Source organism: Tachysurus vachellii, chromosome 7 (genome assembly GCF_030014155.1).
Source record: "Tachysurus vachellii isolate PV-2020 chromosome 7, HZAU_Pvac_v1, whole genome shotgun sequence".
Taxonomy (NCBI): domain Eukaryota; kingdom Metazoa; phylum Chordata; class Actinopteri; order Siluriformes; family Bagridae; genus Tachysurus; species Tachysurus vachellii.
The window spans coordinates 30,997,461-31,021,044 of NC_083466.1; the positions used below are offsets into that span (position 1 = coordinate 30,997,461).

Here is a 23,584-nt window from a genome sequence, read left to right on the forward strand (position 1 = left end):
ATTTAGCACATCAGAGTTGGACACTATATAATGCAGTAAAACAGAGACTGAGAGTTAAGGTGTGTTAGTGAGAGAGATGTGAGTGCACATGACTAAACATACAGGTTTATTCAGTCAGGGCAACACAAACATTTATTTATTTATTTACATTATTCCGTCATTTCTTTACAGAACACAGACACAATGAAATAAAAGGTGTTAAAAGAGGGTACATCTGAGATCATAATGAATGTTAATCTTACTAAAACAACAGATTACGAACTATTATATTTAAAGGTGTGGAGTCTCATTTATCAAACTTTGTGTGCAATTCATTGTGAAAGTGTGAAAATGCCTAAAAAAAACAATAAATAAATTATTGTAATGTCTCTCCTCCACTGTTCCACTGAAGATTCATTCTGGAGTCAGTTAACAGATCTGTTAATGTGTGAAATCACTTCTCAGCTGTCTAAAGACTGTAATTACACACAATTATTACTAATGCATAATTTACTGTTACGTTCAGAAAGAGCATTAAACTATCTGTAGACTGTAAATAGTTAGAATTAAATATAAAGAACAGACTAATTAACCATTTTACACACATATATAAATAAACATATGAGATGCTGTTATACCTTAATGCTTCTCATGCCTCAGTAGCCTGCATGCAGTTATTATGGAGCTGATTAAACCGGATATGAAGTGTAAAGTGTCAGAGCAGTGATTTATACATTTAGCTGTAATTTTCTACATATCCACACGGTGTCACTACTTACTCCGGTTTCTAAATGACACACAGCTCAAAACTTTCATAAATACTTGTCCAGTTTCCCAACAAATATTTCTTTATAATCCCCAGGTGATGTGAAGCAGGTTCTGGACGTTCTGGGCGAGTCGTTCACAACTGTTAAGGGGGGGTTAAATTATTCAGTTTAAAGGATAGAAACTGTAGAGAGCTAAAATATTTAATATTTTAATGAGTCAGAGCATCAGATATAATGCTGAGTGTTCAGATAAATATTAAAAACTATTAATAATCTGATGTTTAAACAGTTAGCTGTTCTCTCTCAGTGATCATGTGAGATTACTGAATAGAATTTGTAATTATTCTGACAGTAAAAGTGTCATTTGTAAGTCATTATATTTGTTCTGTGGAAGTGTCCATGTAGTAACTGAGTGATGTCTAATCAGGGTGATGTGGATTTTATTACAGCACACAGTCATGTGATCTCTGATGTCACAGTGCTGCAGGTCTCTGTTACTTACATATGCTTTTCGGATAGGTTTTGTCCTCCGGTTCAGGATTAACACAATCAGTGTAGCAACCAGAAGCACCACCACCACCACCACCACCACCACTATCAGGATGATCGCCCACACTGGTAGAGCAGACTCCTGATCTTTGTTCTGATCTGTACCCCCACACACACGCACACACACACACACACACACACACACACACACACACACACACACACACACAGACACAGAAATACACACACATTATTAGTTTATTAGTGACTTAACACACACCATGTGCCAGTGAGTGTGATTAACTGTACACCAATAATACACCCACTGGGCCTCATTTACAGTGTTAGTTTTAAACGTAAACAAACCTGTGTGTAGAAAATGTGGAATTTAATGACAGGTTCTCATACGGTCAAGTTTCAGAGCAACTTTAAGTTTTATTTTATTATATTAACTGAACGTTCACGATGATTTCTGACCAATATCAGACTGTTGAATTTTACACACTGACACAAATCACACTGAATACGTACCTCTTACTGTTACTGAGTAAATATGAAGGTTCTCGTTATACTTTGTGTCTCTGATGATGTAAACTCCATCATCAGTCCTCTTTACTCCTCTCAGTGTAAGAAGTGTGTTAGTGAGTGATGTTCTCTGTGTGTATTCAGCTGTACAGTTTAGTGATCTTTTATACACACTGCAGATCTGTACACCATGTGGATCTGCTGAATCTCTGTGTTTAAAGATCACCTCCACTTGGTCTGATATGTGCAAATTCAGCTGTAGATCTTCACCAGGATTCATCTGATCTGATGAATTGATGGCTGAGGAGAAAAAAACACCAGACTGAATTTTAACTGTATGTAAATATAACACATTAAACCTAAATCAGTGAGAGTTTATAAACTATAGGGCAGTAAAGACACTTACACTCGATGCTGAGACGCACATCATTAATGTCTGTTCCATCACACTGACACGTGTATATGTTCCTCTTACTGTCATTAGCTACAGTGATGGTGAGGGTCAGATCTCCCTTCAGATACTGATCATGGGAGATGTTAAATCCTTCTGCTGACCTGCAGGATGTCTGATCACACTGAGCCACTACATAACCTGGGTTATTAAATGGAGTCCATGTGACCTGACGAGAACACGTCTGATTACAGGGCAGAGCAGCAGTCTGATTAAACCCCACCTTTACAGTAGTGACAGCTGATACAGGAACTGAAAGAAAAAAGCAGATATACAGAATAAAATATAAAAAAAATAATAAAATCATCTCAAACACATTTTGTCTCACACACATAATTCAATGCTTTTTATGACTGTCCTTGTTATATAAAAAGTTAAGATTGTTATAAAAAAAAGAGACAAAAAGTGGAATAAACATGAGATAAATATAAAATGATAAACGTAGTAATGATCTTAACCACTGTGGACAGTAAAAATACTACCCTTTTGTGATGTTCAAAATTTCATAATTTATAACATTAAACTAATATAAAAATATATCAGATTCATTTTTTTTACATTCTTTGCACAAATATGTTAATCAACCTCAGTTCTAATCAAAACTACTAAATATTATTTACTAATTAATTAGTGATGTCACAAATTTGCATAAAAATACACACAAAATGATTTATTTTTAATATAAAAAAGTGAACTGGATTTTTTTTAAACCTTTTATTACAGTCTTGGAAATGTTAAAGATGACTAATAACACTGGCTTTTATGCATTGTTAGTTTTTGTGTAGCTTTAGATTTAATTATTTCTCCCTCATTTACATATCAGGGCTGTTTTTCCCCCATTGACTATTATTATAACCAGGTTTATTCATTGCATGGTCGTGACATGAAAAAAACAATGCATTCTTACTTATTTTCAGTTGTTTTTTTACATGGAGTTCTATGGAATAATCAGAGGTGTTTGTGTGTTTGTGTCTGTGTGCAGTATAGAATATAGTATGCTGATATCCTCTATAGAACGCAATGTAAAAAAAGCTGTGTGTTTTATGTGTGTGTATGTCTCCTAAACAACACCCCCAGCACATACACACACACACACACACACACACACACACACACACACACACACACACACACACACACACACACACACACACACACACACACACACACACACAAATACACAAATACACACACACACACACAGTGTTTATTAGTGACTTAACACACACCATGTGCCAGTGAGTGTGATTAACTGAACACCAATAATACACCCACTGGGCCTCATTTACAGTGTTAGTTTTAAACATTTATTTATTTGTAAATCATCTGCAGGAGAATTTATTTACTGGTAAACAAACCTGTGTGTAGAAAATATGGAATTTAATGACAGTGTAAGAATTTACAGAAATTGCACTAAATTCCACTCCAAGATACACATCTAAAAGAGTTCATTCCTTAAAAGATTTAAGTATCATAAGGTAATACGTTTAGGACTCTAAACGTTTAAACTTGATTCAATTATAAATATGGGAACGGCCGCAGGACATTAAGGATCACCACTATTACACCCCGAGTCTAAGGGAAACCGGAACCTCCAAGAGGGCGTAACAATGGAACAGAGTTGAGGTAGTGGAATCCCAGTTTCAAAACACTCCGGTCGATAATCAAACACATTCACCGAACTAATTAAGGGATAGGATTAATTTATTAAGAATAAATATAACAAGTGAAAGGGAGCATCTCTTCGGGGTGTCCAAAGGCCAAAATAACAAACAAAATAACTCTAGCAAACAAAAGGAGGAAGGGGTTAAATAACCTAAGTGGACATAAAATAAAATACATTCAACTTCCCTAACTCCCTAATGAAAAACAAACTACAAACCAAGATATCAAAATAAATAGGCTGGACACGCCTAGGCTCCACGTGCTTGAGGAGTCACTTTAAGGACAAAGGAACATGGTCAATAGGTTGTTCAAGAGGCACATTTTCACTAAGTGATGGCAAGTTTGATCATCGCCCGGAGGAGGGATCCCGGAGCTCTCTACCCAAACGCAGCCGAACCAAAAATGAGCTCCCCGTCGAACGCCGGAAGCGCCCTTATAAAGACCACGCCTCTTCTGAACCGCCAATAGAGAGAGGGGAAATCATCATTGGACAACTTATTAGAACGTGACAGAACAAAAGAGAACAACCACGAACAAAGGGTCTACGTGACTGCGATTACCATTTAAAGTGACCACTTGGTTGATAACAATTGTAACAATGCCATGACAAGGTGTACTTGACCTTGGTTAACATTTAAAGACAATCAGCTAGACAACAAGGTGTAGCCCAGCCATTTGGGAGACATTCAGTTCTTACACTCAATACGCATTCAAAGTGGAACCTCATTTAAATTACCAAAAGGGAAAACTGTATATAATGCTTGAGCAGGATTTGCTCGGGGTTCTTATTGACTCCGGTGAACCCAAAGTACGTCATGTATTTTGTCACTGCTATGCTGGAATAAACTTCTTGTTCGTCATTAAGATCTTCACCATCATTGTCTTATTTTTACACTACGCATTTTTTATTTCTTACAACAGGTTCTCATACGGTCAAGTTTCAGAGCAACTTTAAGTTTTATTTTATTATATTAACTGAATGTTCACGTTGATTTCTGACCAATATCAGACTGTTGAATTTTACACACTGACACAAATCACACTGAATACGTACCTCTTACTGTTACTGAGTAAATATGAAGGTTCTCGTTATACTTCATGTCTCTGATGATGTAAACTCCATCATCAGTCCTCTTTACTTCTCTCAGTGTAAGAAGTGTGTTATTTAGTGATGTTCTCTGTCTGTATTCAGCTGTACAGTTTAGTGATCTTTTATACACACTGCAGATCTGTACACCATGTGGATCTGCTGAATCTCTGTGTTTAAAGATCACCTCCACTTGGTCTGATATGTGCAAATTCAGCTGTAGATCTTCACCAGGATTCACCGGATCTGATGAATTGATGGCTGAGGAGAAAAAAACACCAGACTGAATTTTAACTGGATGTAAATATAACACATTAAACCTAAATCAGTGAGAGTTTATAAACTATAGAGCAGTAAAGACACTCACGCTTGATGCTGAGACGCACATCATTAATGTCTTTGCCATCACACTGACACGTGTACATGTTCCTCTTACTGTCATCAGCTGTAGTGATGGTGAGGGTCAGATCTCCCTTCAGATACTGATCATGGGAGATGTTAAATCCTTCTGCTGACTTGCAGGATGTCTGATCACACCAAGCCACTACATAACCTGGGTTAGTGAACAGAGACCATGTGACCTGATCAGAACATCTCCAATCACAGGGCAGAGCAGCAGTCTGATTAAACTCCACCTCTACAGTAGTGACAGCTGATACAGGAACTGAAAGAGAAAAGCGGATAAACAGAATAAAATATAAATATATACATGTACATATGATTAACATAATATGTGAAACACTCAGTTTACATTTACATTAATTAGCATACTCTTATCCAGGGTGACGTGAAAAAGTGCTTTTAAGTCTTTATCAATAAATACATTAACTCTGGTTCTCTAGGTTACAGACAGGATACCATCAACGTAAACAACCAAGTGAAAAAGTGCTAGTTCAAGTGTTTCATGAAGAAGTAGGTCTATAACCATCGTTTGAAAATAACCAGTGACTCAGCTGTCTGGACCCCTGGGGGAAGTTGATTCCACCACCTTGGTGCCAGAACAGAAAATAGTCTTGTAGTAAACTTCCCTCTTACCCTGAGAGATGGTGGGACCAGTGGAGCAGTGCTGTAGATCTGAGGGTGTGAGGTGCAGTGTGAGGAGTGATGAGGGCTTTGAGGTAAGAGGGAGATGGTCTGTGTTTGGCTTTGTAGGCAAGCATCAGTGTTTAAATCTGATGTGTTCAGCTACAGGAGCCAGTGGAGGAACACAGCAGTGTGGTGGTGTAGAGAACTTAGGCAGGTTGAAGACAAGTCACACAGCTGCATTATAGAGCATGAAACAGTAATCCAGTGTTGAGATGACAAGAGACTGAACAAGTACCTGAGCAGCCTGTGTGGAGAAAAGTAACTGAATCCTTCTGATGTTGTAGAGAAGAGACCAAAATGAGAGTCTCACATTAGCAACATGTGAGGAAAAGGACAGTTGATTGTCCATGGTTACCCCAAGGTTGTGAGCTGTGGCTGAAGGGGAGATCAGATCATTGTGCAAGGATACAGCAAGATCATGACCTGGGGATGAATCACCTGGGATGAACAGCAGTTCAGTTTTGCTGGGATTGAGCTTTAACTGATGAGCAGTCAACCATGATGATATTTCTGCCAGACAGTAGAAAGTGTCAGGAGTGTTGTGTGTGTGACAGAAGAGTGTCAGTAGTGTTGTGTGTGTGTGTGTGACAGAAGAGTGTCAGGAGTGTTGTGTGTGTGACAGAAGAGTGTCAGTAGTGTTGTGTGTGTGACAGAAGAGTGTCAGTAGTGTTGTGTGTGTGACAGAAGAGTGTCAGGAGTGTTGTGTGTGTGACAGAAGAGTGTCAGGAGTGTTGTGTGTGACAGAAGAGTGTCAGGAGTGTTGTGTGTGTGACAGAAGAGTGTCAGGAGTGTTGTGTGTGTGTGACAGAAGAGTGTCAGTCGTGTTGTGTGTACTGTATGTGTGACAGAAGAGTGTCAGGAGTGTTGTGTGTGTGACAGAAGAGTGTCAGTAGTGTTGTGTGTGTGACAGAAGAGTGTCAGGAGTGTTGTGTGTGACAGACGAGTGTCAGGAGTGTTGTGTGTGAGACAGAAGAGTGTCAGGAGTGTTGTGTGTGTGTGTGACAGACGAGAGTCAGGAGTGTTGTGTGTGACAGAAGAGTGTCAGGAATGTTGTGTGTGTGTGTGTGTAAGACAGAAGAGTGTCAGGAGTGTTGTGTGTGACAGACGAGTGTCAGGAGTGTTGTGTGTGAGACAGAAGAGTGTCAGGAGTGTTGTGTGTGAGACAGAAGAGTGTCAGGAGTGTTGTGTGTTGTGTGTGACAGACGAGTGTCAGGAGTGTTGTGTGTGAGACAGAAGAGTGTCAGGAGTGTTGTGTGTGAGACAGAAGAGTGTCAGGAGTGTTGTGTGTTGTGTGTGACAGACGAGTGTCAGGAGTGTTGTGTGTGAGACAGAAGAGTGTCAGGAGTGTTGTGTGTGAGACAGAAGAGTGTCAGGAGTGTTGTGTGTGAGACAGAAGAGTGTCAGGGGTGTTGTGTGTTGTGTGTGACAGACGAGTGTCAGGAGTGTTGTGTGTGAGACAGAAGAGGGTCAGGAGTGTTGTGTGTGAGACAGAAGAGTGTCAGGAGTGTTGTGTGTTGTGTGTGACAGACGAGTGTCAGGAGTGTTGTGTGTGAGACAGAAGAGTGTCAGGAGTGTTGTGTGTGAGACAGAAGAGTGTCAGGAGTGTTGTGTGTTGTGTGTGACAGACGAGTGTCAGGAGTGTTGTGTGTGAGACAGAAGAGTGTCAGGAGTGTTGTGTGTGTGTGACAGACGAGTGTCAGGAGTGTTGTGTGTGACAGACGAGTGTCAGCAGTGTTGTGTGTGACAGATGATTGTCAGGAGTGTTGTGTGTACAGACAGAGGAGGGAGATGGTTATATTGGTAGATATTTTGATGTGTTAAATAAGACATGAAGATAACTGTTGTGAGAGAAGAGGATGATGAGGATAGAGTCAGGTGGAAACACATGATTCACTGTGTGAAGCCCAAAGTAGAAGAAGATTCTACTAACACACAAATTAACTCCTGAAAGTGTATGAAATGAATCCTTAAACATGTTTATTAGAAGTTTGTCAGACTATCAAAGAGACAAAATGAGTCTGATGTGAGCAGTGAGACTGATGTCACACTCATCTGTGATGAATATGAGGATGAGTAAAAAAAGGAGGTGGTGAGGAACACTGTAGAACTTCATATTTGGGACACATTCACAGGTGACAACAGGTGAGGAATTTACCAGGTACCTAAAAGCAATAACTTTAGTGAGAGATCATAAGAACTAAGAACAACATGTAGAGACAGACACAGACACACACACACACACACTTTAGCTGTGATGGTTAGGTGAAGGGTTATTAATATGACATTAACATTTATTACTGATCACAACTTTAATAAATGTTACTACTACTACTACTACTACTACTACTAATAATAATAATAATAATAATAATAATAATAATAATAATAATAATAATAATAATAAGCTTGTAATAAGTTATAATAACAGTGATATCACAACAAAATAATAAACATAAAGCAGCAGAAAACCCCTCATATTTGTGTGACAAGATCACTACATTAACAATATTTTCTATAGTAAACACATCACTGATATTTATTAGCAAAAACAAAAATACTAAATATGACTACAAATAATAACCTGTTTATTTTCTATAAAACAATTTACTGGTCTGTATTTTCCTCATGCTCCATTTTACAGAAACACTTCATAAGGAGTTGATTAAAAGTGCAGCTCTGTATTAACACAAACTCATCTAATGTTTGTATAATATTTGTAATGAACATTTGTACTAAACAAAAATTTGATACCTGAATACTTTGTCCTCTATAAATGTGCCAGATAAAAACCCACCAAAGTGTTTAATATGCTGTCACAGACCCCCATAAGGGGTTAACAGTTGAACATTCTAACAGTTACAATAGGAGCCTTGTACCAACAGCACTTGGTCCATAATAACAATAGAGCTAGTGATAAAAGTCATAAACACTTATGTGGTTTAACTGAGAAAAGATCACGACATAAACTATATTTTCTTTAATACATCACACTTTCATATTTATTCACAAAAACATTTAAAATATTAAATATTCCAAGATATAAAGTTTAGAGTTTTTTCCTCATTACACATAAACTCTTCATAACAAGTTTAAACTGTAATAGTGTAAAATATTGTAATATTTTTAATATGTAATAATAAAATATATCTTTATAATAATGTTTATAATGAACTCACCGTCAGAAGTTTAAAAGTTGTTGTGATGGGAGTGTTAAAGCTTCTCCTTAAAGGAAAGAGGAGCTGGACAGTAACACTACACATTGACACTGCACAACACTTCATTTACAGCCCAAAGAGAAAGTGTAAACTGTAAAACAATACGCATGCACAGTTCAGTCTCAGCGCTGGTGCTCTGTAATAGTCTACATCATTCTTTTTCCCAGTCAGTTTTACAGCTTATTCTGAGCCTCTACATTAGTTTGCAACACATATGACAGCCAAGGAGCAGTACAAGAAGTCTTCCTGGGTTTAGTGGACAGAGAAGGTCCATGGTTGAGGAAAGTATCTGTGGTTGAGTCCAACGGAAGAGAGGAGAAGGAGACAGGATCAGGAAGAGTTTAAAAGTGCAATAAGCTACAGATGAAGAGAAGATGGAAGTTTTAGGTAGGAGAAGGAGAGAGATTGTGAAGGACTGAGGAGTGTGTCCACTTCTTCCAGCAATTCTCATAGGGAGAGGAAACTTAAACTGCATGGAATTTAAAAGAGATTAAAGGTTAATGAGACAAAGTAAGACAGTAGACCTGTCCCACCACCACCACTGTCTGCTTTTAGTGGTGACTGAGAGAGAGTATAGATAGAGGATAGAGCAGCTGGTGTAGCAGTGTTCTGTGTGGATATCAGAGTAGTGGGAGGTTAAAGCCTAGATAAAACCAGCTTTCCTTATGGCTGACTGACAATTCCATTCTGTCAGAGATTAAAATATGATTTAGGAAAACAACAGAACAGGAAAAGTATTAATTTAGACAATAATAAAAGAGCTTCGGTCCCATTTATATGTACAGAGTTTTTAGTTTATTAATTAAGGGGAGTCTCTTTTTTTGACATTTTAGAAAGACTTTTACTTCATTAACTTCAAATTAAATCTTTATTACAGTAAAATCACACATTTTCACATTGAAGCATGTATGTTTTAGCTCATGTGGCAGCAATGAGTCCTTTTGCATAGAGAGACTGTTATGTGTGTAGTCATCGTGTGGGAAAGTCAGGATGGAAACATACATACATCTTATGCAGGATTACTAAAAGATGTGGTGTCATAACCAGGGTCAGGTGTTTTAAAATCTTGTTCAGAGTAAAACGCACAAACAAGAAATCAAGGTGACAATCAAGGTGAACAAGGAACAGGTGAAATGGCGGAAACATGAGTCAGGTAAGAATGTAGCACCACCCACATTACGGTATAAACTATATTTGTTTATAACTGGTAGACAAACCAAAATCATACTGGAAACCAATCACTGTATATAAGGGGTGTGTGGGGTGAAGAGTGTGATCATTCAAAATGTATACATCTTCCATAACCAGCAAGGGTGCATGAACACACACACACACACACACACACACACACACACACACACACACACCTGGGGTACAAAAGGTAGAGCTAAAACACTAGAATTTGCCTTTTCACTGTGTAGATGTTGCACTGTATGGAAGGCGCCTTTGCTGCTGCAAAATAAAATTCTTTCTTTAATTCTTTGCTTTTATCACCACCTCTGAGTCTGAGTATAAAAATGAACTACTGAGAGCATCCTGACAGGAAGCATCACAGCCTGGTTTGGGAAAAAGCACAAGACAAGACAGATGAGCTCTTCAAAAAGTGGAGCGATCAGCTGAGACCAAAGCCAGGAAGATTCTATTCTCTCTGTTGCCATCAAGAAAGTACTTCTGCTGATTAAAGGCAAACACAGAGAAAATGAGGAGGAGCTTTTTCCTGCAAGGACTATTCCAAATCACCCTCTACCTCAGCCGGACTCTTTTGCACACTTGCATTTTTCTATATTTTATCTATTTTCCTACTGTAACCTTCTGTATATACAAATATGTTCTATTTCATTTCATCTTATTCTTTTACATTAATGCAAATCTGAACTATTTTTATATAGATGACAGTCATGACAAACATTTTACTGCATGTGTATGTGGGGTGAACCAGAATGTAATAGGACCCAGTCATAATGGAGGTCACACTCTTGATCTCGTTCTAACCCTCAGATTAAATATATAAAATATAGTGTGTATGTGTGTATATTATACACACTACTACAGAGAGATTTACACTTTAACTCTGGACTGTCACTGACACTTTAACTCTGGACTGTCACTTTAACTCTGGACTGTCACTGACACTTTAACTCTGGACTGTCACTGACACTTTAACTCTGGACTGTCACTGACACTTTAACTCTGGACTGTCACTTTAACTCTGGACTGACACTGACACTTTAACTCTGGACTGTCACTTTAACTCTGGACTGACACTGACACTTTAACTCTGGACTGTCACTTTAACTCTGGACTGTCACTGACACTTTAACTCTGGACTGTCACTTTAACTCTGGACTGACACTTTAACTCTGGACTGACACTTTAACTCTGGACTGACACTTTAACTCTGGACTGACACTTTAACTCTGGACTGTCACTGACACTTTAACTCTGGACTGTCACTGACACTTTAACTCTGGACTGTCACTGACACTTTAACTCTGGACTAGCACTGACACTTTAACTCTGGACTGTCACTGACACTTTAACTCTGGACTGTCACTGACACTTTAACTCTGGACTGTCACTGACACTTTAACTCTGGACTGTCACTGACACTTTAACTCTGGACTGTCACTGACACTTTAACTCTGGACTGACACTGACACTTTAACTCTGGACTGACACTTTAACTCTGGACTGACACTGACACTTTAACTCTGGACTGACACTTTAACTCTGGACTGACACTTTAACTCTGGACTGACACTTTAACTCTGGACTGACACTTTAACTCTGGACTGACACTGACACTTTAACTCTGGACTGTTACTGACACTTTAACTCTGGACTGACACTTTAACTCTGGACTGTCACTTTAACTCTGGACTGTCACTTTAACTCTGGACTGTCACTGACACTAACTCTGGACTGACACTGACACTAACTCTGGACTGTCACTTTAACTCTGGACTGTCACTGACACTTTAACTCTGGACTGACACTGACACTTTAACTCTGGACTGACACTGACACTAACTCTGGACTGACACTGACACTAACTCTGGACTGACACTTTAACTCTGGACTGACACTAACTCTGGACTGTCACTGACACTTTAACTCTGAACTGTCACTGACACTTTAACTCTGGACTGTCACTTTAACTCTGGACTGTCACTGACACTTTAACTCTGAACTGTCACTGTCACTTTAACTCTGAACTGTCACGGACACTTTAACTCTGGACTGACACTAACTCTGGACTGACACTGACACTTTAACTCTGGACTGTCACTTTAACTCTGGACTGACACTGACACTTTAACTCTGGACTGACACTTTAACTCTGGACTGTCACTGACACTAACTCTGGACTGACACTGACACTTTAACTCTGAACTGTCACTGACACTTTAACTCTGGACTGTCACTGACACTTTAACTCTGGACTGTCACTGACACTTTAACTCTGGACTGTCACTGACACTTTAACTCTGGACTGTTACTTTAACTCTAGACTGACACTGACACTTTAACTCTGGACTGACACTTTAACTCTGGACTGTCACTGACACTAACTCTGGACTGACACTGACACTTTAACTCTGGACTGTTACTTTAACTCTGGACTGACACTTTAACTCTGGACTGTCACTGACACTTTAACTCTGAACTGTCACTGACACTAACTCTGAACTGTCACTGACACTTTAACTCTGGACTGACACTGACACTTTAACTCTGGACTGTCACTGACACTTTAACTCTGAACTGTCACTGACACTTTAACTCTGGACTGTCACTTTAACTCTGGACTGTCACTGACACTTTAACTCTGAACTGTCACTGTCACTTTAACTCTGGACTGACACTGACACTTTAACTCTGGACTGACACTTTAACTCTAGACTGACACTGACACTTTAACTCTGGACTGACACTTTAACTCTGGACTGACACTTTAACTCTGGACTGACACTTTAACTCTGGACTGACACTTTAACTCTGGACTGACACTGACACTTTAACTCTGGACTGTTACTGACACTTTAACTCTGGACTGTTACTTTAACTCTAGACTGACACTTTAACTCTGGACTGACACTTTAACTCTGGACTGACACTTTAACTCTGGACTGACACTTTAACTCTGGACTGACACTTTAACTCTGGACTGTCACTGACACTTTAACTCTGGACTGTCACGGACACTTTAACTCTGGACTGTCACGGACACTTTAACTCTGGACTGTCACGGACACTTTAACTCTGGACTGTCACGGACACTTTAACTCTGGACTGTCACGGACACTTTAACTCTGGACTGTCACGGACACTTTAACTCTGGACTGTCACGGACACTTTAACTCTGGACTGTCACGGACACTTTAACTCTGGACTGTCACGGACACTTTAACTCTGGACTGTCACGGACACTTTAACTCTGGACTGTCACGGACACTTTAACTCTGGACTGTCACGGACACTTTAACTCTGGACTGTCACGGACACTTTAACTCTGGACTGTCACGGACACTTTAACTCTGGACTGTCACGGACACTTTAACTCTGGACTGTCACGGACACTTTAACTCTGGACTGTCACGGACACTTTAACTCTGGACTGTCACGGACACTTTAACTCTGGACTGTCACGGACACTTTAACTCTGGACTGTCACGGACACTTTAACTCTGGACTGACACTTTAACTCTGGACTGACACTTTAACTCTGGACTGACACTTTAACTCTGGACTGACACTAACTCTGGACTGACACTAACTCTGGACTGACACTTTAACTCTGGACTGACACTGACACTTTAACTCTGGACTGTTACTTTAACTCTGGACTGACACTTTAACTCTGGACTGTCACTGACACTTTAACTCTGGACTGTCACTGACACTAACTCTGGACTGACACTGACACTTTAACTCTGGACTGTCACTGACACTTTAACTCTGGACTGTCACTGACACTTTAACTCTGGACTGTCACTTTAACTCTGGACTGTCACTGACACTAACTCTGAACTGTCACTGTCACTTTAACTCTGGACTGTCACTGACACTTTAACTCTGGACTGACACTTTAACTCTAGACTGACACTGACACTAACTCTGGACTGACACTTTAACTCTGGACTGACACTTTAACTCTGGACTGACACTTTAACTCTGGACTGACACTTTAACTCTGGACTGACACTTTAACTCTGGACTGACACTTTAACTCTGGACTGACACTTTAACTCTGGACTGACACTTTAACTCTGGACTGTTACTTTAACTCTAGACTGACACTTTAACTCTGGACTGACACTTTAACTCTGGACTGTCACTGACACTTTAACTCTGGACTGTCACGGACACTTTAACTCTGGACTGTCACGGACACTTTAACTCTGGACTGTCACGGACACTTTAACTCTGGACTGTCACGGACACTTTAACTCTGGACTGTCACGGACACTTTAACTCTGGACTGTCACGGACACTTTAACTCTGGACTGTCACGGACACTTTAACTCTGGACTGTCACGGACACTTTAACTCTGGACTGTCACGGACACTTTAACTCTGGACTGACACTGACACTTTAACTCTGGACTGACACTTTAACTCTGGACTGACACTTTAACTCTGGACTGACACTTTAACTCTGGACTGTCACGGACACTTTAACTCTGGACTGTCACGGACACTTTAACTCTGGACTGTCACGGACACTTTAACTCTGGACTGTCACGGACACTTTAACTCTGGACTGTCACGGACACTTTAACTCTGGACTGTCACGGACACTTTAACTCTGGACTGTCACGGACACTTTAACTCTGGACTGTCACTTTAACTCTGGACTGTCACTTTAACTCTGGACTGTCACTGACACTTTAACTCTGGACTGTCACGGACACTTTAACTCTGGACTGTCACGGACACTTTAACTCTGGACTGTCACTGACACTTTAACTCTGGACTGTCACGGACACTTTAACTCTGGACTGTCACTGACACTTTAACTCTGGACTGTCACTGACACTTTAACTCTGGACTGTCACTGACACTAACTCTGGACTGTCACTGACACTTTAACTCTGGACTGACACTGACACTTTAACTCTGGACTGACACTGACAATTTAACTCTGGACTGACACTGACACTAACTCTGGACTGACACTGACACTTTAACTCTGGACTGACACTGACACTTTAACTCTGGACTGACACTGACACTAACTCTGGACTGACACTTTAACTCTGGACTGTCACTGACACTTTAACTCTGGACTGTCACTGACACTTTAACTCTGGACTGTCACTGACACTTTAACTCTGGACTGTCACTGACACTTTAACTCTGGACTGTCACTGACACTTTAACTCTGGACTGACACTTTAACTCTGGACTGACACTGACACTAACTCTGGACTGACACTTTAACTCTGGACTGTCACTGACACTTTAACTCTGAACTGTCACTGACACTTTAACTCTGGACTGTTACTGACACTTTAACTCTGGACTGTTACTTTAACTCTAGACTGACACTGACACTTTAACTCTGGACTGACACTTTAACTCTGGACTGTCACTGACACTTTAACTCTGGACTGTTACTGACACTTTAACTCTGGACTGTTACTTTAACTCTAGACTGACACTGACACTAACTCTGGACTGTCACTGACACTTTAACTCTGAACTGTCACTGACACTTTAACTCTGGACTGTCACTGACACTTTAACTCTGGACTGTTACTTTAACTCTAGACTGACACTGACACTTTAACTCTGAACTGTCACTGACACTTTAACTCTGGACTGTCACTGACACTTTAACTCTGGACTGTTACTTTAACTCTAGACTGACACTGACACTTTAACTCGACTTGCACAGCACAGTGCCACTTTATACACTATATACACACACCATACTGCACCTGGACACTTTAAGGGCAATCTTTAAAAACCATACACATTTATGTACATGTATATTTATGCATATGTATATACATTATTTCTCTACTTATATTTTTATATTTTATACAGTTTATACTTTTAGGTTTATTTTTAATCCTAAATTGCATTCATTTTTATGCTTATATACCAGACAGTTGCAAAAAGCATTTCACTGCATGTCGTGCCCTGTATGTATATGTATATGTATATGTATATGCAAATAAAATTTAATTTGATTTTGATTTGAATAAGATCTGATCCAGGATCTAGCCCATAAAGAATAACATGGTCAATGGTAACAAAAGCTGCACTAAGATCAAACAACCCCAGCAAAGAGACACAACCCTGATCAGAGACCAGTAACAGGTCATTTACCACTTTAACCAGCGCTGTTTCTGTGCTATGATGAGGTCTAAATCCTGACTGATACATTTCATAATTATTAATAAAAGTATTTAAAAGAAATTAAAAGAATTTGGTACATAACTAAAACTAAGAGTACAGTGCTAAGAGAAGAGCTGATTATTATTAATGACCCATTTAAATAAAAACGTGTAACAGATTTAGTACACAAGAGGGAATTAGTGACCATTAAATGTAATACTAACCCAGTACAAGACTTTAAGAGATTTGTGGTAAAGTGTCTGTATGTACAAAATACACACCTGATGTTACCTGTGTGTGCTGATGGGATGGTCATGTATTCATTCAGACAGGAGACTCTTCAGCCTTCCTAACAGTGTCCAGTTTTTCCTCATCCTCACATTCAGCACTGGTGAGTGATTTCCCTTACCGTTCACACTGGTCTCTAAACCATAAGCACATTTTCACTACTGCTTTTAAAGGTGCCCTGCCACATGTATTTCATTACTTTTGTGGTAATGTCTGAAGTTCATCATGGACTCTAACATTTTTTTTGTGTAAAAAATGCCTTGGTTCCCTTGTTTCAAGCCATTCTAGTGTGGTATAGAAAGCCTGCAGAAGACTCAGCTCGATTTGCGCCAGTTCTCATGAATATTCCAATGAGCTATGCTGCTTGGCTCCGATTGGCTAACCGCTAGGATGTGAGAGCATGACTATTCATTCACCCACACAATAAGTAGCCTAGGCTAGAGGAAATTTGTTTACAATCACCTTGAATTGCAGCAGAATGGCTTCTTCACAAGCCCGATGACGTTCAGCCATCCTTGCTGTATAGGAAACTCACTGAGCTACACGAATTCTGGGGGCGCGGTCTCAAGTGGGAGAGCTCATGAATAGTAATGAGCTCAATCACTCTGACGTCAGAGTGACCAGCTTTTCTAACTGACCTGATTTCTCCCCTTATTTCTTTTAAGTGGCTAGAACTGACCGGGGAGGTAACAGTTCGTTTTCACATTCACGACACAACACAAACACATATGGACCTAACACATATCAAAAAATACAAGTAAAAACGGTTTTGTGTGGAAGGGCACCTTTAAGGAGCTGAAATTAAGAAAGTATGGAGCTCTGCTGATGACATCACTACTAAAATAAAATTATAATACATGTTCATGACCTAGTAACATGTTCATTAAGTACAACCACATCTTAATAAGGTATTATTTTTGCTTCCAAGCTGGAGTATTTTACAGTAAACACCACAACCTCAACACCTCTGCTCTCTTTTGGTTAGGTTTACATGCACAATTTATTATTAATTATTAATTTTTTTTTTATAATTTCTCACTAAATTGAAGTCAGTAAATACTGGAACATTCAAACCATCTGTACAACTGACAATCATTCCAGATTCACATCTTCATTCGGTTCATTTATTTTTACTGCTTAAATCCTGAAGACAAAATGTAGGACTGTTAACAGAATAAATAGCAATTTAGCAATTTGATTTTCAGACCCTTTCTTTTCCAGGTGTTTTTACTGTATGCTTTGGAATAGAACCAATTAGAAAATAAACATACCAATTTCTTTTTAAGATTTTGTCTCAGCTATTGGACAACACTAAAGATCTACAACAATAAAAACCCTAAACTGGAGAAATGATATTTTGTCAAAACCGTGTGAATGTTAATCTAATGTCTTCCATCAGAGGTGTAGTGAGCAGAAAGTGAAACATGGACACTGCTGAGCGTGAGCTTTTTTTAAAGTGAACAGTAAGATCAATAAAAATGTAAAACAAATTAAACACGACAGGTCTGAGTCAGGAGACTGAGATTAATTTCATTTTCATCATGAGGTTGTTTTGTGCAGCTCAAAAATCACAAACTTAAGTCTTTAAAGGAAGTGAAAGGACAGAAACAGGAACATGTACAGAGTGATTATCAAAAAGTGTGATTTCTGTACAAATCTGTACAAACCAGGCAGAGCGAAGCCATGACAAGGGACACCTGTCTCACTCTCGTCTCTTCCACTGTCCAGTCGCTCACCTGCAGAGTGTTTCACTTAGAAAATATAAATATATCTCAGCGGTAAAAAAATAATCAGGCAAATTCCAGTACAAATAGAATTGACATGTTCTGTGTAAAACCCAACTACGCTAACAAGCATCTCGTCCATGGCGACTTTGGATTGTGACAAAATCCTAGAATTAGGATCTGTAAAATAAACCCCATCCCAGTCTTATCTGGATTTGGTATGGCCTTTGGTTTCTGCTCCATCAGCAGTTCTGTGATGTTAACACCCCAGGAAAGCACAGTTTATATCTGTCCTGCATCACAAGTCTTCTATTATCTCAGAAGAGTCCATTATGGCATAGATGGGGGAATCCGAGTCTGTTCTGCTTCAGCAAATCGACTTTGTAAAGTGGATTTCAGCACGATCAAACATCTTGTCTCTGTCCTGCTTCAGCAGTTCAGTTGTCTAACCTCGGTAAAGTCCATTTCAGTTTGGACAGCGGTCCTGGATGTGTCCTGCATCAGCAGTTCAGTCGTCTTTAACCTCAGAAGAATCCATTTCAGCATGGACCGGTGGCTCTGATTCTGTCCTGCATTTTTTAGATGGCCGTTCTGCACTTTGGATGTCTTGTTGACGCTTTAGTGATCCGTTCCGTTCACAGCCAATAGAGTCGCGGGTCGAGTCGTTTCCATCTATTTGCAGGTTCTCGTGTTTCACATCAATGTTGGTGGTGTCTGCATTTGGGACACAGCCATGCACACTTAGACCTGCGGCAGGGAGTAATTTTGGTATTAATTTGCTGTAATATTCTTATGTTAAAATGAACATAAAAATGTGTTGATGCTCACCATTGTGGGTAGAGACCTCCTCCCTCTCTGACTGGCTGATGGTGGAAGGGGGTGTGGCTGCTCGACTTGATGCTGCGCTCTCAGTCTCATCTAACAGTCGATCCATATAATCCCTACAAAAGGTACATCAGTGCCTGAGTTTAATCATCTGATGACATCATATACTGCTTTAGAGCATGACTATAGAATACTGGCTTCTGATTGGTAGGCAGGTGTGAGCCAAATCAACCATAACTATTAACATTGAGTAATGACTGAATAACTAATTACTTACTAGTAGTGGGAATGTGAACATGAGTTTCAGAAAAGAAACAAACAAATCAAACAATTTTATCACACTACTGCATTCAGAGACAGCTGTGATTGGTCAATGAGAGCTGCATGTTTAGTTTAATAAATTCCTAAAATAAACAAGCCTGGGCAGACATCGGAGGACTATAAATCTGTAGGAAACACGTACGTCACTCCCGGATGAAGGTTGTACTTCCTCTTGCCAAGTCGTGTCTGCTGAGCGAAGAAGTCGTATCGCTCAGATTTCTTCCACATGTAATAGAAGGCGACACACTCTCCCACCGACCGCGTCCTCACCTGAAACACGTTACTGCATCGTCATCAGCGTCACAACATGCTGCATCAATAAAACTTCATAACACACCTGCTTACCTTGTTAGCTTGGATGAGGTGAAAATCTTTCCCGTAAGCCTTTAGACCCTGTTCAAAATGTCTACATTCCTCCTCCGTCCACACTGACAACTCTTCTGCAGAGGAGAAACGATCATAAGTACAGCTTTAACAGTGCTAACACGGATGGTGGCTAGTTAGTGTTAGCTAAACATTCATTGTAGACAAGTGCTAGCATCATGGTGCACTCTTCTGGAAATCCTCACCTCGGGCTGCTTTCACATTAAACCTCAGTCTTCTCAGAGCTTCTTCTGTGTCAAAGTCACACTTTACAAGTTCATACAGTGCCTGCTCACACACACACACACACACATTTCAATGTGTTAATGACACCTATCAACTTGTAGATTACCTGTTCATTACTTTTATTCTGTGATTACCTGTTCATTATCTTTGATGTGTGAGCCCTCAGGTATGGCTTCGACTCCGGTCTCCTCCCCGGTGCGTTTACACGCCTCTGTCAGAAACTCCACCACTGTGTGCTCAGGGAGGAACTCTGGGTTCCAAAGCAGCTGATCGTCATTCTCGTACACTGAACACCATCAGGAGAAAGTTATTAAAGATGAACTTAACCCTGCTTGAGTGTGACAAGTTGATATGTGTATGTGAAGTGTACCTCGCTCATTCTCTTTATATTTAGAGAGTCCAGATGGAGTTTCAGCCTGATACATAGACCCTACCATGATCTCCTGTTAGACACACACACACACACACACACACACAGTATAATCAGCCATCACTCACACATCACTACAGAGTGAGAGAAAGGAACATAAAATAGAGGGGGAGCATTTACCTTCTTCCAGTCCTCTGAGGGAATATAGTCTTCATCCTCCTCAGACTCTTCATCCACTTCGTTATCTGAGAAAAGCAGGATTTACATTAACACAATAAAGTGAGATAAAGTGTATGTACGAGCAGTAATGTAGCATACAGGTGTGCATTAGTGTGGAGCGCAGGTGTGCATTAGTGTGGAGCGCAGGTGTGCATTAGTGTGGAGCGCAGGTGTGCATTAGTGTGGAGCGCAGGTGTGCATTAGTGTAGAGCGCATGTGTGCATTAGTGTAGAGCGCATGTGTGCATTAGTGTAGAGTACAGGTGTGCATTAGTGTAGAGTACAGGTGTGCATTAGTGTAGAGTACAGGTGTGTATTAGTGTAGAGTACAGGTGTGTATTAGTGTAGAGTACAGGTGTGTATTAGTGTAGAGTACAGGTGTGTATTAGTGTAGAGTACAGGTGTGTATTAGTGTAGAGTACATGTGTGTATTAGTGTAGAGTACATGTGTGTATTAGTGTAGAGTACAGGTGTGTATTAGTGTAGAGTACAGGTGTGTATTAGTGTAGAGTACAGGTGTGCATTAGTGTAGAGTACAGGTGTGCATTAGTGTAGAGTACAGGTGTGTATTAGTGTAGAGTACAGGTGTGCATTAGTGTAGAGTACAGGTGTGCATTAGTGTAGAGTACAGGTGTGTATTAGTGTAGAGTACAGGTGTGTATTAGTGTAGAGTACAGGTGTGTATTAGTGTAGAGTACAGGTGTGTATTAGTGTAGAGTACAGGTGTGTATTAGTGTAGAGTACAGGTGTGTATTAGTGTAGAGTACAGGTGTGTATTAGTGTAGAGTACAGGTGTGTATTAGTGTAGAGTACAGGTGTGTATTAGTGTAGAGTACAGGTGTGTATTAGTGTAGAGTACAGGTGTGTATTAGTGTAGAGTACAGGTGTGTATTAGTGTAGAGTACATGTGTGTATTAGTGTAGAGTACAGGTGTGTATTAGTGTAGAGTACAGGTGTGTATTAGTGTAGAGTACAGGTGTGTATTAGTGTAGAGTACAGGTGTGTATTAGTGTGGAGTACAGGTGTGTATTAGTGTAGAGTACAGGTGTGTATTAGTGTAGAGTACAGGTGTGTATTAGTGTAGAGTACAGGTGTGTATTAGTGTAGAGTACAGGTGTGTATTAGTGTAGAGTACAGGTGTGTATTAGTGTAGAGTACAGGTGTGTATTAGTGTAGAGTACAGGTGTGTATTAGTGTAGAGTACAGGTGTGTATTAGTGTAGAGTACAGGTGTGTATTAGTGTAGAGTACAGGTGTGTATTAGTGTAGAGTACAGGTGTGTATTAGTGTAGAGTACAGGTGTGTATTAGTGTAGAGTACAGGTGTGTATTAGTGTAGAGTACAGGTGTGTATTAGTGTAGAGTACAGGTGTGTATTAGTGTAGAGTACAGGTGTGTATTAGTGTAGAGTACAGGTGTGTATTAGTGTAGAGTACAGGTGTGTATTAGTGTAGAGTACAGGTGTGTATTAGTGTAGAGTACAGGTGTGTATTAGTGTAGAGTACAGGTGTGTATTAGTGTAGAGTACAGGTGTGTATTAGTGTAGAGTACAGGTGTGTATTAGTGTAGAGTACAGGTGTGTATTAGTGTAGAGTACAGGTGTGTATTAGTGTAGAGTACAGGTGTGTATTAGTGTAGAGTACAGGTGTGTATTAGTGTAGAGTACAGGTGTGTATTAGTGTAGAGTACAGGTGTGTATTAGTGTAGAGTACAGGTGTGTATTAGTGTAGAGTACAGGTGTGTATTAGTGTAGAGTACAGGTGTGTATTAGTGTAGAGTACAGGTGTGTATTAGTGTAGAGTACAGGTGTGTATTAGTGTAGAGTACAGGTGTGTATTAGTGTAGAGTACAGGTGTGTATTAGTGTAGAGTACAGGTGTGTATTAGTGTAGAGTACAGGTGTGTATTAGTGTAGAGTACAGGTGTGTATTAGTGTAGAGTACAGGTGTGTATTAGTGTAGAGTACAGGTGTGTATTAGTGTATTGACAGTTGTACTGACTGTTGAAGTATCTGCAGTTCTGAGGACGGATGAGTTCTTTAGCAGAAAGAGAACGACCTTCACCACCACTCTGACTGTCCACACCCTGAGACACACTCTTCACGCACTCGTCCTGGAAACGCCCGCACACAGACACAGTAAAATAAAACTAATAGGAAATTTGAATGCAAACATTGGATTATGTTACATTACACCCTCATTATGTACAACATACAAAATAAATAACTAAATAAAGAAATAAAATAAAACATACAAACATGCAAAAGAATTTCTAATTTTCGGACATTTCTAGAATTCTAGGATTTTTTTTGGAACTGAGTGTAGATTAATTAGAAAATTAATCTGAACAATAGTATTATGAGGCTACAACATAACACTGAAAAAAGTAAAGGGGTCTGAATAAGTTCTGAATGCACTGTATGTGTAGATCTATTAGTACTGACAAAGAAGTGGAAGTAACTATGATATAAAAATATAATCATTACAGAAGGTTCTGGAAGAAAATTAGAATACAGTGAAGTACAAACGAAACTCAGTAAAACACTGAAGAGAAGATCACCTTGTTCCGTTTGAGCTCCCCAGTACTCCTACTGCTCTCATCATTATCCACCTCCTCAACTT

At 39.7% G+C, this 23,584-nt stretch overlaps 2 protein-coding genes across 2 annotated transcripts in view; both read right to left on the reverse strand.

Annotated features, from left to right (window-relative positions):
• Window positions 1-157: 157 nt before the first annotated feature.
• On the reverse strand, window positions 158-5,677 carry LOC132849283 (uncharacterized). Its single transcript, XM_060875533.1, has 6 exons — window positions 5,331-5,677; window positions 4,931-5,224; window positions 2,167-2,463; window positions 1,767-2,060; window positions 1,249-1,394; window positions 158-163 (listed from the first exon to the last, which is right to left on the reverse strand). Exons 1-6 carry the CDS (start codon window positions 5,386-5,388, stop codon window positions 158-160), a joined length of 1,095 nt encoding a protein of 364 aa, XP_060731516.1. The 5' UTR covers window positions 5,389-5,677.
• Window positions 5,678-18,403: 12,726 nt separating this feature from the next.
• mier1b (mesoderm induction early response 1b, transcriptional regulator) overlaps window positions 18,404-23,584 on the reverse strand; it is an 11,971-nt gene continuing 6,790 nt past the window's right edge. The window contains exons 4-13 of the mRNA XM_060875440.1: window positions 23,523-23,584; window positions 22,964-23,075; window positions 20,929-20,993; window positions 20,749-20,821; window positions 20,513-20,664; window positions 20,339-20,420; window positions 20,115-20,209; window positions 19,912-20,039; window positions 19,452-19,564; window positions 18,404-19,370 (exon numbers count right to left, since the gene is read on the reverse strand). The exon at window positions 23,523-23,584 is cut by the window's right edge and continues 127 nt beyond it. Coding sequence (XP_060731423.1) covers window positions 19,132-19,370; window positions 19,452-19,564; window positions 19,912-20,039; window positions 20,115-20,209; window positions 20,339-20,420; window positions 20,513-20,664; window positions 20,749-20,821; window positions 20,929-20,993; window positions 22,964-23,075; window positions 23,523-23,584 — 1,121 coding nt within the window. The 3' untranslated portion in view covers window positions 18,404-19,131. The remainder of the gene's footprint in view (window positions 19,371-19,451; window positions 19,565-19,911; window positions 20,040-20,114; window positions 20,210-20,338; window positions 20,421-20,512; window positions 20,665-20,748; window positions 20,822-20,928; window positions 20,994-22,963; window positions 23,076-23,522) is intronic.